We start from the raw sequence: 17,860 nt of genomic DNA on the forward strand, positions 1-17,860 counted from the left end.
AATAGTCCCTGTATATACAGTAACTTAAAAGCCTGATATATATTATGTATACTAAGATATCAGTCTATATACACACACATACATACATATATAGAAGTTAATATTTAATCTGGTAGTTAGTAGCAGTTAGATTTAGTGTCCCTACAGGGACCGCGAGTTGCTCTTACCAGGTCCTCTGCATTGGCCGTAGATTGATGGGTGCCCGGGACGGGAGAACCTTTTGCCATGATTTCAGCAAGGTTGGTGCAGGGAGGATGAATCTAACAGACAACATACAATGAACTATGCAAGTGAGCATGACAGGGAAGCATCGAACAGAACATAACGAGGAAAATAATACAAAGCATGCACATGGTCCGAATTCAATAAAATAAGAATGTGATGAGACACTTGGTGATTCAGGGACCAGAGAAGGGCAATAAATTGTAGTCACCTTATATAGCATCTACCCTTGACCAGCAGCATTAAAGGGGTTGTCCACCTCTGGGAACCTATTATTTTTTTGTATTCACAGCTAAAAAAAATTTTGTAATCAGGTATCATGAACAATTTTGGACCGTTTGCTTTTACTAGCGCTTTGTTTTACCGCAATTAAATTTGATATTGCCAGTGGTCATAATCGGAGCTCACTGATGGATTCCCAGTTAACTCATTCTGCAGTCAGCAATAGACAGTGCAACACAGGGGCGATAGAAGGAAAATGGTGCAAAATCTTTCATGAAAACCATTTCTAACTTTTTTTTTTTTGTTTGTTCCCAAATTCAATGTATTTCAGAATATAAAAATGTCCCCACAGGTGGACAATCCCTTTAAGAAGTTGAAGCTCGAGAGATGGAGAGGATGAGGGGGAAAAAGTGATTCCACCATATTGTTTTAAGCATTTTTTTTTTTCGGAGCAACAATAAAATGCTAACTTTGAGAAATTATAGTATTTCACAAAAGTGAGTACACCCCTCACATTTTTGTAAATATTTTAATATCTTTTCATGGGACAACACTGAGGATCTGACCCTTGGATACAATGTAAAGTAATCAGTGCGCAGCTTGTATAACTGTAAATTTGGTGTCCTCTAAATAACGCAACACACAGCCATTAATGTCTAAGCTGCTGAAACAAAAGAGCTGCAAGGATTGCTGCAGAGGTTACAAGGGTGGGGCCTGCCTGTCAGTACTCAGATCATACGCCGCACAATGCCTCATATTGGTCTGTATGGATGTCGTCCCAGAAGGAAGCCTCTTCTACAGATGATGCACAAGAATTTGCTGAAGACAACAGACTAATGACATGGATTACTGGGACCATCCTGTGGTCTGAGGAGACCATGATAAACTTATTTGTTCTGGATTGTGTCAAGTGGGTGTGGTGGCTCCAAATGAGGAGGACAAAGACAAGTGTGTACTGCCTACAGTCAAGCATGGTGGTGGAGGGTCGTGGTTTGGGGCTACACGAATGCTGCTGGCTGTGGGTAGCTCCAGTTCATTGAGGGAACCATGAATGCTAACATATACTATGACATATTGTAGCAGAGCCGGATCCCCTTCCTTTGTATTCCAACACAATGACTCCAAATACACCTCCAAGACCACCACTACCGTTATATAGAAACTGAGGGTAAAGGTGCTGGACTGGCCAAGAGTCTCCAGACCTAAACACTATTGACCATCTGTGGGGCCTCCTCAAACGGAAAGGGGGAGGAGCACAAAGTCTCTAACATCCACCAGTCCCGGGATGTCATCAGAGGATGGAAGAGGATCCAGCAGCTCCTGTGAAACTCTAGTGACCTCCATGCTCCAGATAGTTAAGGCCGTGCTGTAAAATAATGACGGCCACACAAAATAGACATTTTGAACACAATTTTCCCATTTTCACTTGGGGGTGTACTCACTTTTGTTGCCAGCGGTTTAGACATTAATGGCTGTGTGTTGAGTTATTTAGAGGACGCATTTCCCCTGTTAGGCTGCTTTCACACCTCCGGTTTCTGCAATACGGCACACTCCGGCACTTTGCAGGAAAATCGCAACCGGTTTTTTTTTGCTCCCGGTTGCGGTTTTTGCCGCATGCGGCAGATTTAGCCGATGCGGCGGCCGGATGGAACGTTGCCTAGCACGTTTTTTCGTGCGGCAAAAAAACCCGCATCGCGGCGCATTCGGCCGATGTGGCGCATTTTTCAATGCATGCCTATGGCGGCCGGATGCGGCAAAAACCGGACGGGCCGCCGCATGCGGTTTTTGCCACTGCGCATGCTCAGTAGCATGCCGCAAGCGGCAAAAACCGGACGGGCCGCATGGGAAAAACGTATGCAAAGGATGCGGTGTTTTCACCGCATCCGTTGTATAGCTTGCACAGCCGGATTGAGCCGCAGAGCTCAAGCCGGATGTGTGAAAGCAGCCTTCTACAAGCTACGCACTGACACTGTGCATTGTCATTTATCATTTATATATATAAAAAAAAAAAAAAGGTGCATATTTATTTTCTGCAATACTCTAGTCTGATAGATCCCTTGAAAAAGGTCCAGTGTGACCGAAACGTTGGGACAGACTTTATTTCTTAGTTAATAAAAATTTATTCAGCACCACCCAAGACCTTCTGCATTTTATTCTCTAAGGTGTGCCGGAGCTACATTTATTTATCTAGATCTTCAGTGCTGTCCCATGAAATTATATAATAAAATATTTACAAAAATGTGAGGGGTGTACTCACTTTTGTGGCACACTGTATGATTCTAGGTGACTTTTTCTATGTTGAACTGTTCTTCTGTTATTCCTCTTTGAAATCACAGTCTAATAATGACTAATTATCAATATTTTCATGCATTTGCAGGAGGAATTTTAGAGGAATAGCACAATGCAGAAATCTAAAAAAATAAATGCTCCAGAATATTTTTTCAAAGTCAGCCCAAGAAGTTAAAGAGAACCTGTCACCAGATCAAAAGCGGACAGTTTTTATTTTGTTCCCACTGCTTGCCTGCATTTTTATTCCACCATACAGATTCAGAGTTAAGAGCTTTTTTTTGTGCACTATTTTTTAAAAGAGGCGTGGCTTACAGGATCCTCTGGGGCGTGTCTTTAGTCTGCTCTGCATAAATTTAATGTCAGCCACGCCCCCTTGGATAAGACTATAAAACTAGCACTAAATAAAGAAAAAAAGCCTATATCTCTGGAATTGTTTGGAGGATCTAGAAACAATAAAAACGGATTACTTAGATAAACAGTGGGAGTAAAATACGAGCAAAATATGGCCGCTGTTGAACTCCAAAGCAAGAATATATAATATATATATATTGACGAGCAAAAGGGTAACGATATTTTGGACTTTTGACTTTCAGGCTCCATATCTCACCATCCTCTACAGCTTTGAGCATGAGACTTCCTTCATTTTATAGACCATCATCTTGGCTATCTCATATGTAAATGTAACTTGCAGCAATTTAGCACATGATTAGTTATGCAAATTCTTGTCATGTCACTGCATTGTTACTGTTTTGCTTCTGGAGGTGGAAAAATCTTTTTCATCCTGTAAATAAATTACAACCTGTTCTCATGTTCCCTAATAGCTCAGTGTGTTATTAGGTTGTTTCCCAAGTGAAGGTCACTGGTTTGAATCAAAGAGCAGCCATGAAGAAGATTTCCCAAGGAAAGACAAACAGCATCATCCTCCAGCTCATCGATAGCAGTCTCTCAGTAAAGAAAATTGCATCATGTGTGCGGCCACGACAAATGGAAGAACAAAAAATGAAGTCTGTTCATCCATTCAAAAGCAAAAAGGTAACGTCCAGGCAAAATATCGGAGTCAACAAATTGACTAATCACAAGGCCTATGAGTTCTGGAGTGACAAACACGACAGTGGAGGCAGCTCGTATGCTTCATAATAGTGACATCACAGACGTCCATGCAAACACCGAGTGACACACGTTACACAAGTCTGGAATGGTGGCCCAAAAAAAGGTGGAAAAGCCTCAACTTCAATTTCATCATAAGAAGCATAGGCTCGAGTTTGGAAAAAAAATAGGAAAAGTGGACAGTAGAAGACTGGAAACGGGTGATTGGGAGCGATGAGATGAAAGTCAATAGACTGCTCTGACGGGGCCAAATGTGTCTTGAAGAAACAAGGGGAAGAAGCTAACTGATCGAGAAACTGAAGGAACTGTCAAGTTCAGTGGAGGAAGCCTGATATGAGGTTGTTTCAATGCCAGAGACATTGGATACGTGACCTGGATGGATGGGGGTCTCAATGCTGAGCTATGTGAGGATCCTACAAGACAAGTTACTTCAGTAAGATACTTGACCAGGATGGACGGGGGTCTCAATGCTGAGCTATATGTGTGGATCCTACAAGACAAGTTACTTCAGTTGGATACTTGACCTGGATGGATGGGGGTCTCAATGCTGAGCTATGTGAGGATCCTACAAGACAAGTTACTTCAGTTGGATACTTGACCTGGATGGATGGGGGTCTCAATGCTGAGCTATGTGAGGATCCTACAAGACAAGTTACTTCAGTAAGATACTTGACCAGGATGGATGGGGGTCTCAATGCTGAGCTATATGTGTGGATCCTACAAGACAAGTTACTTCAGTTAGATACTTGACCTGGATGGATGGGGGTCTCAATGCTGAGCTATGTGAGGATCCTACAAGACAAGTTACTTCAGTTAGATACTTGACCTGGATGGATGGGGGTCTCAATGCTGAGCTATGTGAGGATCCTACAAGACAAGTTACTTCAGTTAGATACTTGACCTGGATGGATGGGGGTCTCAATGCTGAGCTATGTGTGGATCCTACAAGACAAGTTACTTCAGTTAGATACTTGACCTGGATGGATGGGGGTCTCAATGCTGAGCAATGTGAGGATCCTACAAGACAAGTTACTTCAGTTAGATACTTGACCAGGATGGATGGGGGTCTCAATGCTGAGCTATATGTGTGGATCCTACAAGACAAGTTACTTCAGTTAGATACTTGACCTGGATGGATGGGGGTCTCAATGCTGAGCTATATGTGTGTATCCTACAAGAGAAGTTACTTCAGTTAGATACTTGACCAGGATGGATGGGGGTCTCAATGCTGAGCTATGTGAGGATCCTACAAGACAAGTTACTTCAGTTAGATACTTGACCAGGATGGATGGAAGTCTCAATGCTGAGCTATATGTGTGGATCCTACAAGACAAGCTACTTCAGTTGGAAACTTGACCTGGATGGATGGGGGTCTCAATGCTGAGCTATATGTGTGGACCCTACAAGACAAGTTACTTCAGTTGGATACTTGACCTGGATGGATGGGGGTCTCAATGCTGAGCTATGTGAGGATCCTACAAGACAAGTTACTTCAGTTAGATACTTGACCAGGATGGATGGGGGTCTCAATGCTGAGCTATGTGAGGATCCTACAAGACAAGTTACTTCAGTTAGATACTTGACCAGGATGGATGGAAGTCTCAATGCTGAGCTATATGTGTGGATCCTACAAGACAAGCTACTTCAGTTGGAAACTTGACCTGGATGGATGGGGGTCTCAATGCTGAGCTATATGTGTGGACCCTACAAGACAAGTTACTTCAGTTGGATACTTGACCTGGATGGATGGGGGTCTCAATGCTGAGCTATGTGAGGATCCTACAAGACAAGTTACTTCAGTTAGATACTTGACCAGGATGGATGGAAGTCTCAATGCTGAGCTATGTGAGGATCCTACAAGACAAGTTACTTCAGTTAGATACTTGACCAGGATGGATGGAAGTCTCAATGCTGAGCTATATGTGTGGATCCTACAAGACAAGCTACTTCAGTTGGAAACTTGACCTGGATGGATGGGGGTCTCAATGCTGAGCTATATGTGTGGACCCTACAAGACAAGTTACTTCAGTTGGATACTTGACCTGGATGGATGGGGGTCTCAATGCTGAGCTATGTGAGGATCCTACAAGACAAGTTACTTCAGTTAGATACTTGTCCAGGATGGATGGGGGTCTCAATGCTGAGCTATATGTGAGGATCTTACAAGACAAGTTACTTCATACCCTCGAGTACTATGGGTATGAAAAGGACGACATAGTGTTCCAGTAGAACAGCACATGGCGAGATTGGCAAAAAATGGTTCAATGACAATGAAGTAGAGGCACTGGATTGTCCCCACAGTCCCCAGACCTCAACCCAATCCAACACTTGTGGGTAGAGTTTCTGAAGAAGCTGTATACATCCCTAATAGAGTGACCAGTATACACCAACACTGGGAACATGAAGAAGAGACCTGGGATCAGATTTCGGTCAAGACATGCTGGAATCTGATCGAGAGCCCAGAAGAATTCAGGAGGGGTGAAAGCCAAAGGTGGATTTACAAAATACACAAATTCCGATTTTTAGGAGCAAATCGGTAACAATGCAGTGACATGACAAGAATCAAAGTCAAAATTTATGTATGAGATAGCCAAGATGATTGTCTATTAAATAGGGGTTGTCTCATGCTCAAAGCTGTAGAGGATGATGAGATATGGAGCCTGAAAGTCAAAAGTTCAAAACTTTGTTACCCTTTCGTTCGTCAGTGTATATCGAATGTAGTTTCTCATTACTAAGGAGCAAAACGTCTTTCTACTTCCACCTACAGGCAGGTACTTGCAGGTGGCAATAGAGACGTCTTCCTTCTATAGGAGAGAGAATTTGCCATAAGGAAGCCAACCCCCGCTGGATGATGAGTGACTCTTACCATTGCTGCGGCACTGATGGAAGCATGATGGGAACAAGTGTGTTCTAGGATCCGGTGACCCTTATCTTGATGAGTAGTGCTTGGGCGGGTCTAATGAATAACACACAATGAACGGAGGGTTGTCCATGATCACAAAACACAGAAATAAATGTGAATCTCACAGGGGAAAAAAAAACAAGGATGAAATGTGTATGTGAATGCATAGCCTTAAATGAAGCAGCAAGGGACAATTTGTATGGAAATCTCCTTCAATACAGATTGCAAATGCCATTTTGAAGATTGCCAGCTAGCTCCAGCACCTTGACACTGCTCCTGCTGCAGAGACAATGCTGGGGTGAGCGCACAACTCTGAACAGAAAGGCAACCATGCCGCTGGTCCCAACTGTCAATCAGGGGTGCAGCACCCCCAGCATGCAGGAGGCTTAGAGGTAGGAGTGTGGTGTGCCCCAGTATGACATTGATAGCCTATTCTTCGAGCATCTGCACCCTTACCAGTCAGTTTTGCTAGGGTGTAGCTGCTAAAAGTGTATGGAATGGCACTCTACAGCGCCATCCACTGTCCAGTGGCCACCCCAGGTACTGCAGATCAGCACCTATGCTGATCTGAAGTATCAAGAATGTACAGAGATGTCCTGTGACGGCTATGTACACTGTTTATGGTCTGCACTTTAAGAGGTGCGGGACACAACTGATTTGATACTGATGACCCATCTTAAAGATAGCTCATCAGTATCATAGTACTGGATCAATACTGAATATACGAATGAAAAACACTAGTCTGTGCTGCCTGTTGCAGTGAGAATAACTATGCATTCAGTTACTTTGTGCTATAATTTGATAGATTTGTTTTTTTTTAAAAAGGTATTTCCCGTCCTCATAGTCTGATATTGCTGGATATAGCTGGTAAAAACAAGCACTTTTTTAATTTAGGCGGCTTTCACACTACGTTTTGTTAACATGCGTCCTGAACGTTTTTTTTAATGCAAAAACGGATCCAGTGCAAATGCGTTTTCATTTTAATGCATTTGCAATGGACTCGCGTCAACATGCGTTTGCGTGCGTTATAGTGAGGATCCAGCGACTTGCAGTTCTTTAACTTTTTTCAAAAACGCTACTTGTAGCGTTTTTGAGCTGCGTCCAAATACTGCAAATTGCTGGATCCTGACTATACTGCATGCAAACGCATGTGAACGCTGGCATGCCGATAGACAGGATCCTGCTTGCTCTACTGAGCATGCCCAGAAACCAGCCTCGCGTGATCAGTCCCTCTCTTCCCCTCCCTCTCTCCCCTGCCTGAGAGCTGTGGTGGCTCGTAACCAAGGTAAACATCAGGTAACTTGCTTGGATACCCGATGTTTACCTTGGTTACATGTGCAGGGAGCCTGGCTCCTAGCAGCTGTAGACGCTCGTAACCAAGGTAAATATCGGGTATCCAAGCAAGTTGCCCAATGTTTACCTTGGTTACATGTGCAGGGAGCCCGGCTCCTAGCAGCTGCAGACGCTCGTAACCAAGGTAAATATCGGGTATCAAAGCAAGTTACCCGATGTTTACCTTGGTTACATGTGCAGGGAGCCCAGCTCCTAGCAGCTGCAGACGCTCGTAACCAAGGTAAATATTGGGTATCCAAGCAAGTTACCCGATGTTTACCTTGGTTACGTGTGCATGAAGCCCGGCTCCTAGCAGCTGCAGACGCTCGTAACCAAGGTAAATATCGGGTATCCAAGCAAGTTACCCGATGTTTACCTTGGTTACGAGCCTCCGCAGCTGTCAGATGCTGGCTCCCAGTCTCACGTTCAGTTCCCCTCACTCCCGATCACATGACTCCAATGCCCGCCCATAAACTTCAAGTGACAGGATCCTGCAAAATAACACATGCGTTTGCATGCGTTTTTCTCTGCAAAAACAGGATCCGCTTTTGCAGCAAAAAAACGTTTATGACGCATGCTAAAAAACGTAGTGTGAAAGCAGCCTTACTGCTTCTAAAAATGTGCAGCCGTTCTTTTGTTTACAGCTGGTTGCCTAGGCGACAGACCACTGCTACGGTCTAATTTGTGAGCATTGTGCTGAAGCTAGCAGGGATTAGAAGCAAACAGATAAAAAGACTAAGGGCCCCGTTACACGCAATGACATCGCTAACGAGATATCGCTGGGGTCACGGAATTCGTGACGCACACCTGGCCTCGTTAATGACGTCGTTGCGTGTGGCACCTACGAGGGACCGCTAACGATCCGAAGAACGGCAATTATCGTTAATCATTGATACGTCGTTCCGTTCCCAAATATCGTTGCTGGTGCTGGACGCAGGTTGTTCGTCGTTCCTGAGGCAGCACACATCGCTACGTGTGACACCCCGGGAACGACGAACAACACCGTACCTGTGTCCTCCGGCAACGAGGTGGGAGTGATGTGAATGCGGCTGCTCTCCGCCCCTCCGCTTCTATTGGTGGCCCGCTGTGTGACGTTGCTGTCACGCTGCACGAACCGCCCCCTTAAAAAAAAAAAGATTGTTCGCCGCCCACAGGGACGTCGTTAGGAAGGTAAGTATAGTGTGACGCGCACTACAGATATTGTGCACCACGGGCAGTGATTTGCCCGTGACGCACGAACGACGGGGGCGGATGCAATCGCTAGCGATGTCGCTGCGTGTAAAACGGCCTTAACAATGGACCTGTTTAGCCACCAACAGAGGTCTGGTCTTCAAGGCAACGAGATATAAACAAAAGAAAAGTGGGAATAACTGAAAAATGGGTGAAACTAGAAATATAATGCACAGGAAAAAAAAGCCATTTGTTGTATCCAATCACTTGCCCACTCTTGTCACCTGTATTTTTAAAGCATCCCCCTCATCAGTTTGGAAAAAGCAATAACGGTTCTTGTTGACCCCATTCAGTCTCGTGATGACGGTAAGGCTGCTTTCGTACATCAGTTTTTTGCCATCAGGCACAATCCGGTCAAAAACGGATAAAGCTGGATCCGTTTTTTTCCTCATTGAATTGTATTAGCGCTGGATTGTGCCTGATGCCCTTGCGTTGCATCCGTCGTGATCGGATCCGGCGTAATTTATGCGTCCAGCTGCCGAAAAAGGACGCAGCATGCAACGTTTTTTGGCAGCGGCAAAAAAACGGACCGCACCGGATTCAGCACCATCCGGCGTCATGTACATTGAAAGCCTATGGGAGCTGGATCCTTCGTAATGTGCCATACAATGCATTACAGCGACTGATTCTGTTTTTCTCGACTGAGCATGCTCAGTAGCACAACGGATCCGTCCAAAAACTGAAAAAACTGATGGAAAAAATACTGATCCGTTTTTTCGCCTGATCCGTTGCATCAGTTTTTACACCGGATTGTGCCTGATGCCGAAAAACTGATGTGTGAAAGCGGACTAACTCATTCAGTCTCCCCTCTCCAATCTATTGTTAATGCAGCAGCCAGGCTCACAGTCCAGCAGTTGCACCGATGCCTCCACCACCGCAGTTTCTCATCCACTATAGAATCCCCAGCAATGCTCCTTCCAACATCTACATCAACCAGCCTACCCATGCTCTCTAAGGTCCCCCCATACACTTTATGCAAGCTGTGGTGGTTCGGCCTGATCTCCTGACTCTTCCATACACCTCTTGTTTTGTCTTGTTGGTCTACTAGGCATTGCTATCCCCAAGCCAGAATCCTACTCCACACTGATGAGGGGCAATGTACCTAGGATTTCACTGTGTTGAGCACCCTCACTGGCTGCCGGCAGTGTATTCTCTGGCTGGTCTCCCCGAGATCAGTGATTGTTTTGTCTTGTTGGTCTACTAGGCATTGCTCCCACCTGGCCAGAATCCGACTCCACACTGATGAGGGGCAACACCCCGATACAGCTGTCTGTGGATGGATACCTGGCCTTGGTATTTCCCTTGTCATATTTTTAAACTCATCAAGAGCTGGATATTGACTAAAAGGGCCACTTAATATGGTGGTTATGCTGGTCTCCTAAAAAGAGACACTCCTTGGCTAGGTTCTTCCCGGAGGGATATCTGCCTATTTTCCGTGTCGAGACTCTTAACAGAGGCTTTTTTTGATTTGCTTACAGCTATTGGTGGCTTTTCTCTTAGGCTAAGTTCACACATCCTGTGTTTTGCATCAGTCACAATCCGTCGCCTTGGGGAATTACGGTATCCTGCAAAATATTTTGCAGGAATCCTGTATTTCCCCATAGACTTATATTAGCGACGGATTGCGACTGATGACCCTGCGTTGCATCCGCTGCGTCGCGGTCCGTCGTTTTTGACTGACCGCCGAACGGGGAGCAACGCAGAATGTAACGTTTTTCGGCCCGTCAAAATTAACGCGCCGCGCAGGAATCCGTCGCCATCCGCCACACTTGCAATGTATGTCTATGGTGCTGGATTCCGTCGTAATCCGTCTTACGACGGAATCCAGCGCTGGATTCCGCCATGCTCTACTGAGCATGCCCAGCATGTTTGGCACGCCCACTGGGCTGTCCCAAACACAAACGGATCATGACTGATCCGTCAAAAAACGGATGCACAGCGGATGTAACGGACGCAACTGATCAGTTTTTTCACAGGATTCCTGTGAAAGGAATCCTGTGAAAAACACATCAGTTGCATCAGTTGACATCTTGAAAATGACTGATCCGTTGCTGACGGACCTGACGGATTGAAAACACAGGATGTGTGAACTTAGCCTTAGAGAACAAAAAAGGATTGGCACAGAATCCTTCTGTCCCCAAACATCAAGTATCTGGGGGACAGTGGGAAAGCACCCATACACATTAGACTAGCCGGCGTTAGTCTAATGTGGGCTTTTACATCTTCCATAACCCAAAACTCCCACTCCTGTGTTGACTTCTCTCGTGCTGCACCAGCTCTCTGGAATGCGCTTCCCCAGACAAGCAGAGTTGGAATAAAGCTCTAAAAACACATTTCATTATGGAAAGTCTATCGCATTCTTAGATACATAGATATATAGCATTGTGTAGATATAGATTCTTACCATTTCTGATGCATTGATGGAAGAATGGTGGGAACAACTGTGTTCTGGGATCTTGTGAACTTTAGAATGGCGGAAGGGTCGGATGGATGGATGAGTCTGATGAACAACACACAATGAATATGGTAGGTGATCACAAAAAGGACAGAGCAGCACATGCAGAAAACTACATCAGAGACACAAAATTTCCAAAAGAGGACACTGTAAGCCTAAAATTCTCAAAAAAGTCAGAAAAAGGAGGGCAGCGCTATTTTTTTTGCACCTCTAAAGCTAGGGTCACACGTAGCGACGCAGCAGCGATCACGACTGACGACCTGACCTTATCAGGATCACTGCTACGTCGTTACATGGTCGCTGGTGAGCTGTCAAACAGGTAGATCTCACCAGTGACCAGCCCCCAGCGACGCATGGAAGCGATGCTGCGCTTGGTAACTAAGGTAAATATCGGGTAGCCAAGCAAAATGCTTCGCTGGTTACCCGATATTTACCTTGGCTACCAGCGCACACCGCTTAGCTCTGGCTCCCTGCACTCCTAGCCAGAGTACACATCGGGTTAATAAGCAAACCTTTGCTTATTTACCCGATGTGAACTCTGGCTACGTGTGCAGGGAGCCGGCACTGGCAGCCTGAGAGCGGCGGACGCTAGTAACTAAGGTAAATATCGGGTAACCAGCGAAGTACTTTGCTTGGTTACCCAATGTTTACCTTGGTTACAGCTTACCGCAGGCTGCCAGAAGCTGGCTCCCTTCTCGCTTCAGTTCGTCGCTCTCTCGCTGTCACACACAGCGATGTGTGCTTCTCAGCGGGAGAGCGACGACCAAAAAATGAAGCAGGACATTCAGCAACGAGCGGCGACCTCACAGCAGGGGCCAGGTCGCTGCTGGATGTCACACACGGGACGTCGCTGCTACGTCACAGAAAATGATGACTTAGCAGCGACGTCGTTGTCGCCGTCGCTGTGTGTGACACCACCTTAAGACTATGTGCGCACTATTTTTTTGCAGAGTTTGCGGAGCAGAAACTGGCTAAATTCACGCAAAGTTTTTCAAGGAGTTTTTGGAGCAAAAACTGAGCAAAAACTCTCCAAATTCTCGACACTTGGGAGCGTCCACTCAGTTTCTGGTCTGGAAACTGCGCAAGAAGTCTCAGTGAGCACATACCCTTAGGCAATTTGCATATCTGCTCAATTTTTGTAGCGGAAACTTTCCAAAATCCTCCTCAAAATAAAAATTCCTTAAAAATGTGGACTTTCCTCTCTGAAAACTAAGCGAACAGACTCAGTGTGAATCCATGGGCTATGTGCACAGAGATTTTTGATGAGTTTTTAGAGCAGAAATGGAGTGGAACGAATCCAAATCCCAAAACACCTCTTTACAGCAGCTAAATGGACTGTAGGAAACGAAACAATAGCCTGGACATTAATACTTTACTTCTATGTGGTTTTAGATGTGTTTTCTGACCTGTAAAAAGGTCAATGTGCATGAAGGTGGAGAAGGTGAGCTTTGACCATCATGGATTCTGTTTTAGCTACAGTATATTGAAGTGTTAACTTTCATTGTAATCCTAATAAAGAGTTGATTATTGAAAAGTGATCTGTACCCAACTGGAATTGTTAGCAGAATATGAGGCAGAGTTTTGTTAATTTGGATAGTGAAGAAAAAAAAAAAACAACAAAAAAACATAAGTGGGGTCCAAGAGTTAAACAATATAAGAAGCCGAAACAGCACAGCTCTATACACGGTCTAGAGTCCATTCCTGGGTAACACAGCTCAGCACACAATGACTTCAATTGGAGTACAGAGCCATGCTGTTCCAGCTACTACACTGTTTACCTCTCTGGAGGTTAAAACAACTGAATGACCCTCCAACAATTTGATCTTGATAACCGATTGGTGTAAGGACGCTTCTCGAGGAGCATCTTCATGAGGATCCCACCCCCTTGGTTACCAAGACTAAATTTACATAAAAAGAAGAGGGGGAGTGAAAAAGCTCAGGAAGGAAAATAACGCCAGATACAGAAAACATCAGCATCTAGGCGCTTATCATCTGAGTAATCCACTCTTTTCTTTTTGAAATTCCGCCATATGGTTCTAGACATATGTGCATGGTTCTGATCCATGGTGCTCTGCTCTCCAGCAGAGTCGGTGTTCTGTTTTGTATATTGCGCCGGTGGACGGGTGGTTCCTGTCCTCGGTTCCTGCGTTGGTGTTCGGAGAAGCCTCTCTCCAGGCGCCTCATTTCGGGTAACTGCTCTGCTTCATTAGCAAGCAATCTCACCAGAAACGCCACCAGTCGTAGTTCCTGTCTGTAATAAGTGCTCTGGCTCACGTTTGTGCTTTCATCTTGTCCTCCTACCCCAGACCTGTTGTTACCCCTCTCCTCCAGTGTCCCTGACTCTGATGTTGTTCCCTGGATCCTGACCTCCATCTTGTACCCTGACCTTGGCTCAACTTTTCCCCAGTTTATCTTTGTGACTTCCTGACTTCTGACCTCCAGCTTGTACAACGACCACGGCTCCCTTTTCCTCCAGTGTACCTTTCGTGACTTCCTGACTTCTGACCTTTGGCTTGTACAATGATCTAGGCACCTCTTCCCCACAGTTTACCTTACGTGACTTCCTGGCTTCTGACCTCAGCTTTGCTTCATCCCCATGTTCCATACGTGAGCTCCTGATCTTCGGCTTGTACCCTGATCTTGGCGCCGCTTCCCCCCAGTGTACCTTACGTGACTTCCTGGCTTCTGCTCTGACCTCGACATTGTTTCATCCCTGTGTTCCATACGTTACCTTCTGGCCCCTGACCTCCAGTTTGTTTGACTTCCCCGTCACTAGTTGCTTCTGGTGACACCTAGTGGTAGTTTGTCACAACTATTAATTTAGTGCTAATTTTAATAGTCTATAACAAAGGGTGCGGCTCACAGGATCCTCGAGGGCGTGTCTTTAAGCTCCTCCGCATAATTACCCTGTGAGCCACGCCTATGTAAATATCAAATTAATTATAGTGTCATATTAAAAGGCCCATATCTCTGGAACCGTATGGCAGATTTTAAAAAAGAAAAAACAGGAATATTCAGGGGAGAAACGAGAATAAAATAAGAGCAAAAACTAGTCCTTTTTAACCTGGTCACAGGTCCTCTTCAAGGTAAACAAGCCTGACCACTTGACCCCACCTCTGAGACTACATTAATGTGTTTGTTTAAGCTTTCCAATTGTTCTGTTTAGAACAAACCAAATAGATAAACGGACTTGGCATCCTCTGAAGACCCGCTCGGGGCCCCGTTGATTCATAGAGGACCCCCTGGTTTCTATCTGTTATTTTTAGAGAGTAAGCAAAAGATCTAAATTTTGCTTCCTTCTGGACCTACCTAAATTTAATTTGTGACTAGCGGTCGTTATTGTTATGTCTCTCATCATAAGGGATCATCTGCACGATCTAGCACCGCTTTTGGATATGTGAGGATATCACTGTATATAATACTAATTCTGGGCATAGCTGCTGGATGAGCGCTACATTGCCCCCTGGTGGTCACATTGATCACTGAAGCTGCAGAACTGCTCGCAGTCTCGTTTGCAGTTTTCTTGCATTTCTGTTCCTCTAGGATTCCCTCCTCCTCGTCTTATCTGTGAGCAGTTTTCCCAGATCCACTAATTCAATTCTTGCCACTCTCATCACCAACTTTCCCTTCTTCTATGTTATATACATCACCTAAAGACAAGCGGCCATGTTATATACATCACCTAAAGACAAGCGGCCATGTTATATACATCACCTAAAGACAAGAGGCCATGTTATATAGATCACCTAAAGACAAGCGGCCATGTTATATAGATCACCTAAAGACAAGCGACCATGTTATATACATCACCTAAAGACAAGCGGCCATGTTATATACATCACCTAAAGACAAGAGGCCATGTTATATAGATCACCTAAAGACAAGCGGACATGTTATATAGATCACCTAAAGACAAGCGGCCATGTTATATAGATCAGCTAAAGACAAGCGGCCATGTTATATACATCACCTAAAGACAAGAGGCCATGTTATATACATCACCTAAAGACAAGCGGACATGTTATATACATCACCTAAAGACAAGCGGACATGTTATATAGATCAGCTAAAGACAAGCGGCCATGTTATATACATCACCTAAAGACAAGCGGACATGTTATATAGATCACCTAAAGACAGGCGGCCATGTTATATAGATCACCTAAAGACAAGCGGCCATGTTATATACATCACCTAAAGACAGGCGGCCATGTTATATAGATCACCTAAAGACAGGCGGCCATGTTATATAGATCACCTAAAGACAAGCGGCCATGTTATATAGATCACCTAAAGACAAGCGGACATGTTATATACATCACCTAAAGACAAGCGGACATGTTATATAGATCACCTAAAGACAAAAGGCCATGTTATATACATCACCTAAAGACAAAAGGCCATGTTATATAGATCACCTAAAGACAAGAGGCCATGTTATATAGATCACCTAAAGACAAGCGGCCATGTTATATAGATCAGCTAAAGACAAGAGGCCATGTTATATAGATCACCTAAAGACAAGCGGCCATGTTATATACATCACCTAAAGACAAGAGGCCATGTTATATAGATCACCTAAAGACAAGCGGCCATGTTATATACATCACCTAAAGACAAGCGGCCATGTTATATACATCACCTAAAGACAAGCGGCCATGTTATATACATCACCTAAAGACAAGAGGCCATGTTATATAGATCACCTAAAGACAAGAGGCCATGTTATATACATCACCTAAAGACAAGCGGACATGTTATATACATCACCTAAAGACAAGCGGACATGTTATATAGATCAGCTAACGACAAGCGGCCATGTTATATACATCACCTAAAGACAAGCGGACATGTTATATAGATCACCTAAAGACAGGCGGCCATGTTATATAGATCACCTAAAGACAAGCGGCCATGTTATATACATCACCTAAAAACAGGCGGCCATGTTATATAGATCACCTAAAGACAGGCGGCCATGTTATATAGATCACCTAAAGACAAGCGGCCATGTTATATAGATCACCTAAAGACAAGCGGACATGTTATATACATCACCTAAAGACAAGCGGACATGTTATATAGATCACCTAAAGACAAAAGGCCATGTTATATACATCACCTAAAGACAAAAGGCCATGTTATATAGATCACCTAAAGACAAGAGGCCATGTTATATAGATCACCTAAAGACAAGCGGCCATGTTATATAGATCAGCTAAAGACAAGAGGCCATGTTATATAGATCACCTAAAGACAAGCGGCCATGTTATATAGATCAGCTAAAGACAAGAGGCCATGTTATATAGATCACCTAAAGACAAGCGGCCAAGTTATATAGATCACCTAAAGACAGGCGGCCATGTTATATAGATCACCTAAAGACAAGCGGCCATGTTATATAGATCACCTAAAGACAAGCGGACATGTTATATACATCACCTAAAGACAAGCGGACATGTTATATAGATCACCTAAAGACAAGCGGCCATGTTATATAGATCACCTAAAGACAGGCGGCCATGTTATATAGATCACCTAAAGACAAGCGGCCATGTTATATAGATCACCTAAAGACAAGCGGCCATGTTATATACATCACCTAAAGACAAGTGGCCATGTTATATAGATCACCTAAAGACAGGCGGCATGTTATATACATCACCTAAAGACAAGTGGCCAAGTTATATAGATCACCTAAAGACAATCGGCCAAGTTATATAGATCACCTAAAGACAGGCGGCATGTTATATACATCACCTAAAGACAATGGCCAAGTTATATAGATCACCTAAAGACAAGCGGCCAAGTTATATAGATCACCTAAAGACAAGCGGCCAAGTTATATAGATCACCTAAAGACAAGCGGCCATGTTATATAGATCACCTAAAGACAAGCGGCCATGTTATATACATCACCTAAAGACAAACGGCCATGTTATATAGATCACCTAAAGACAGGCGGCATGTTATATACATCACCTAAAGACAAGTGGCCAAGTTATATACATCACCTAAAGACAAGCGGACATGTGATATAAATCACCTAAAGACAAGCGGCCATGTTATATAGATCACCTAAAGACAAGCGATCATGTCAA

General features: G+C 44.3%; 1 protein-coding gene across 34 annotated transcripts in view; it reads right to left on the minus strand.

The window, feature by feature from the left end:
• GPHN (gephyrin) overlaps window positions 1-17,860 on the minus strand; it is a 360,949-nt gene that overhangs the window by 137,164 nt on the left and 205,925 nt on the right. For 20 of the 34 annotated variants that reach the window (XM_075330398.1, XM_075330414.1, XM_075330412.1 and 17 more), the window contains exons 8-10: window positions 11,709-11,804; window positions 6,707-6,796; window positions 168-260 (exon numbers count right to left, since the gene is read on the minus strand). The exons of 10 other annotated variants lie outside the window; for them this stretch is intronic. In XM_075330398.1, coding sequence (XP_075186513.1) covers window positions 168-260; window positions 6,707-6,796; window positions 11,709-11,804 — 279 coding nt within the window. The remainder of the gene's footprint in view (window positions 1-167; window positions 261-6,706; window positions 6,797-11,708; window positions 11,805-17,860) is intronic. 4 more of the 34 variants (XM_075330419.1, XM_075330403.1, XM_075330396.1 and 1 more) reach the window with 3 other exon arrangements.

This window comes from Anomaloglossus baeobatrachus, chromosome 12, assembly GCF_048569485.1.
Source record: "Anomaloglossus baeobatrachus isolate aAnoBae1 chromosome 12, aAnoBae1.hap1, whole genome shotgun sequence".
Classification (NCBI taxonomy): domain Eukaryota; kingdom Metazoa; phylum Chordata; class Amphibia; order Anura; family Aromobatidae; genus Anomaloglossus; species Anomaloglossus baeobatrachus.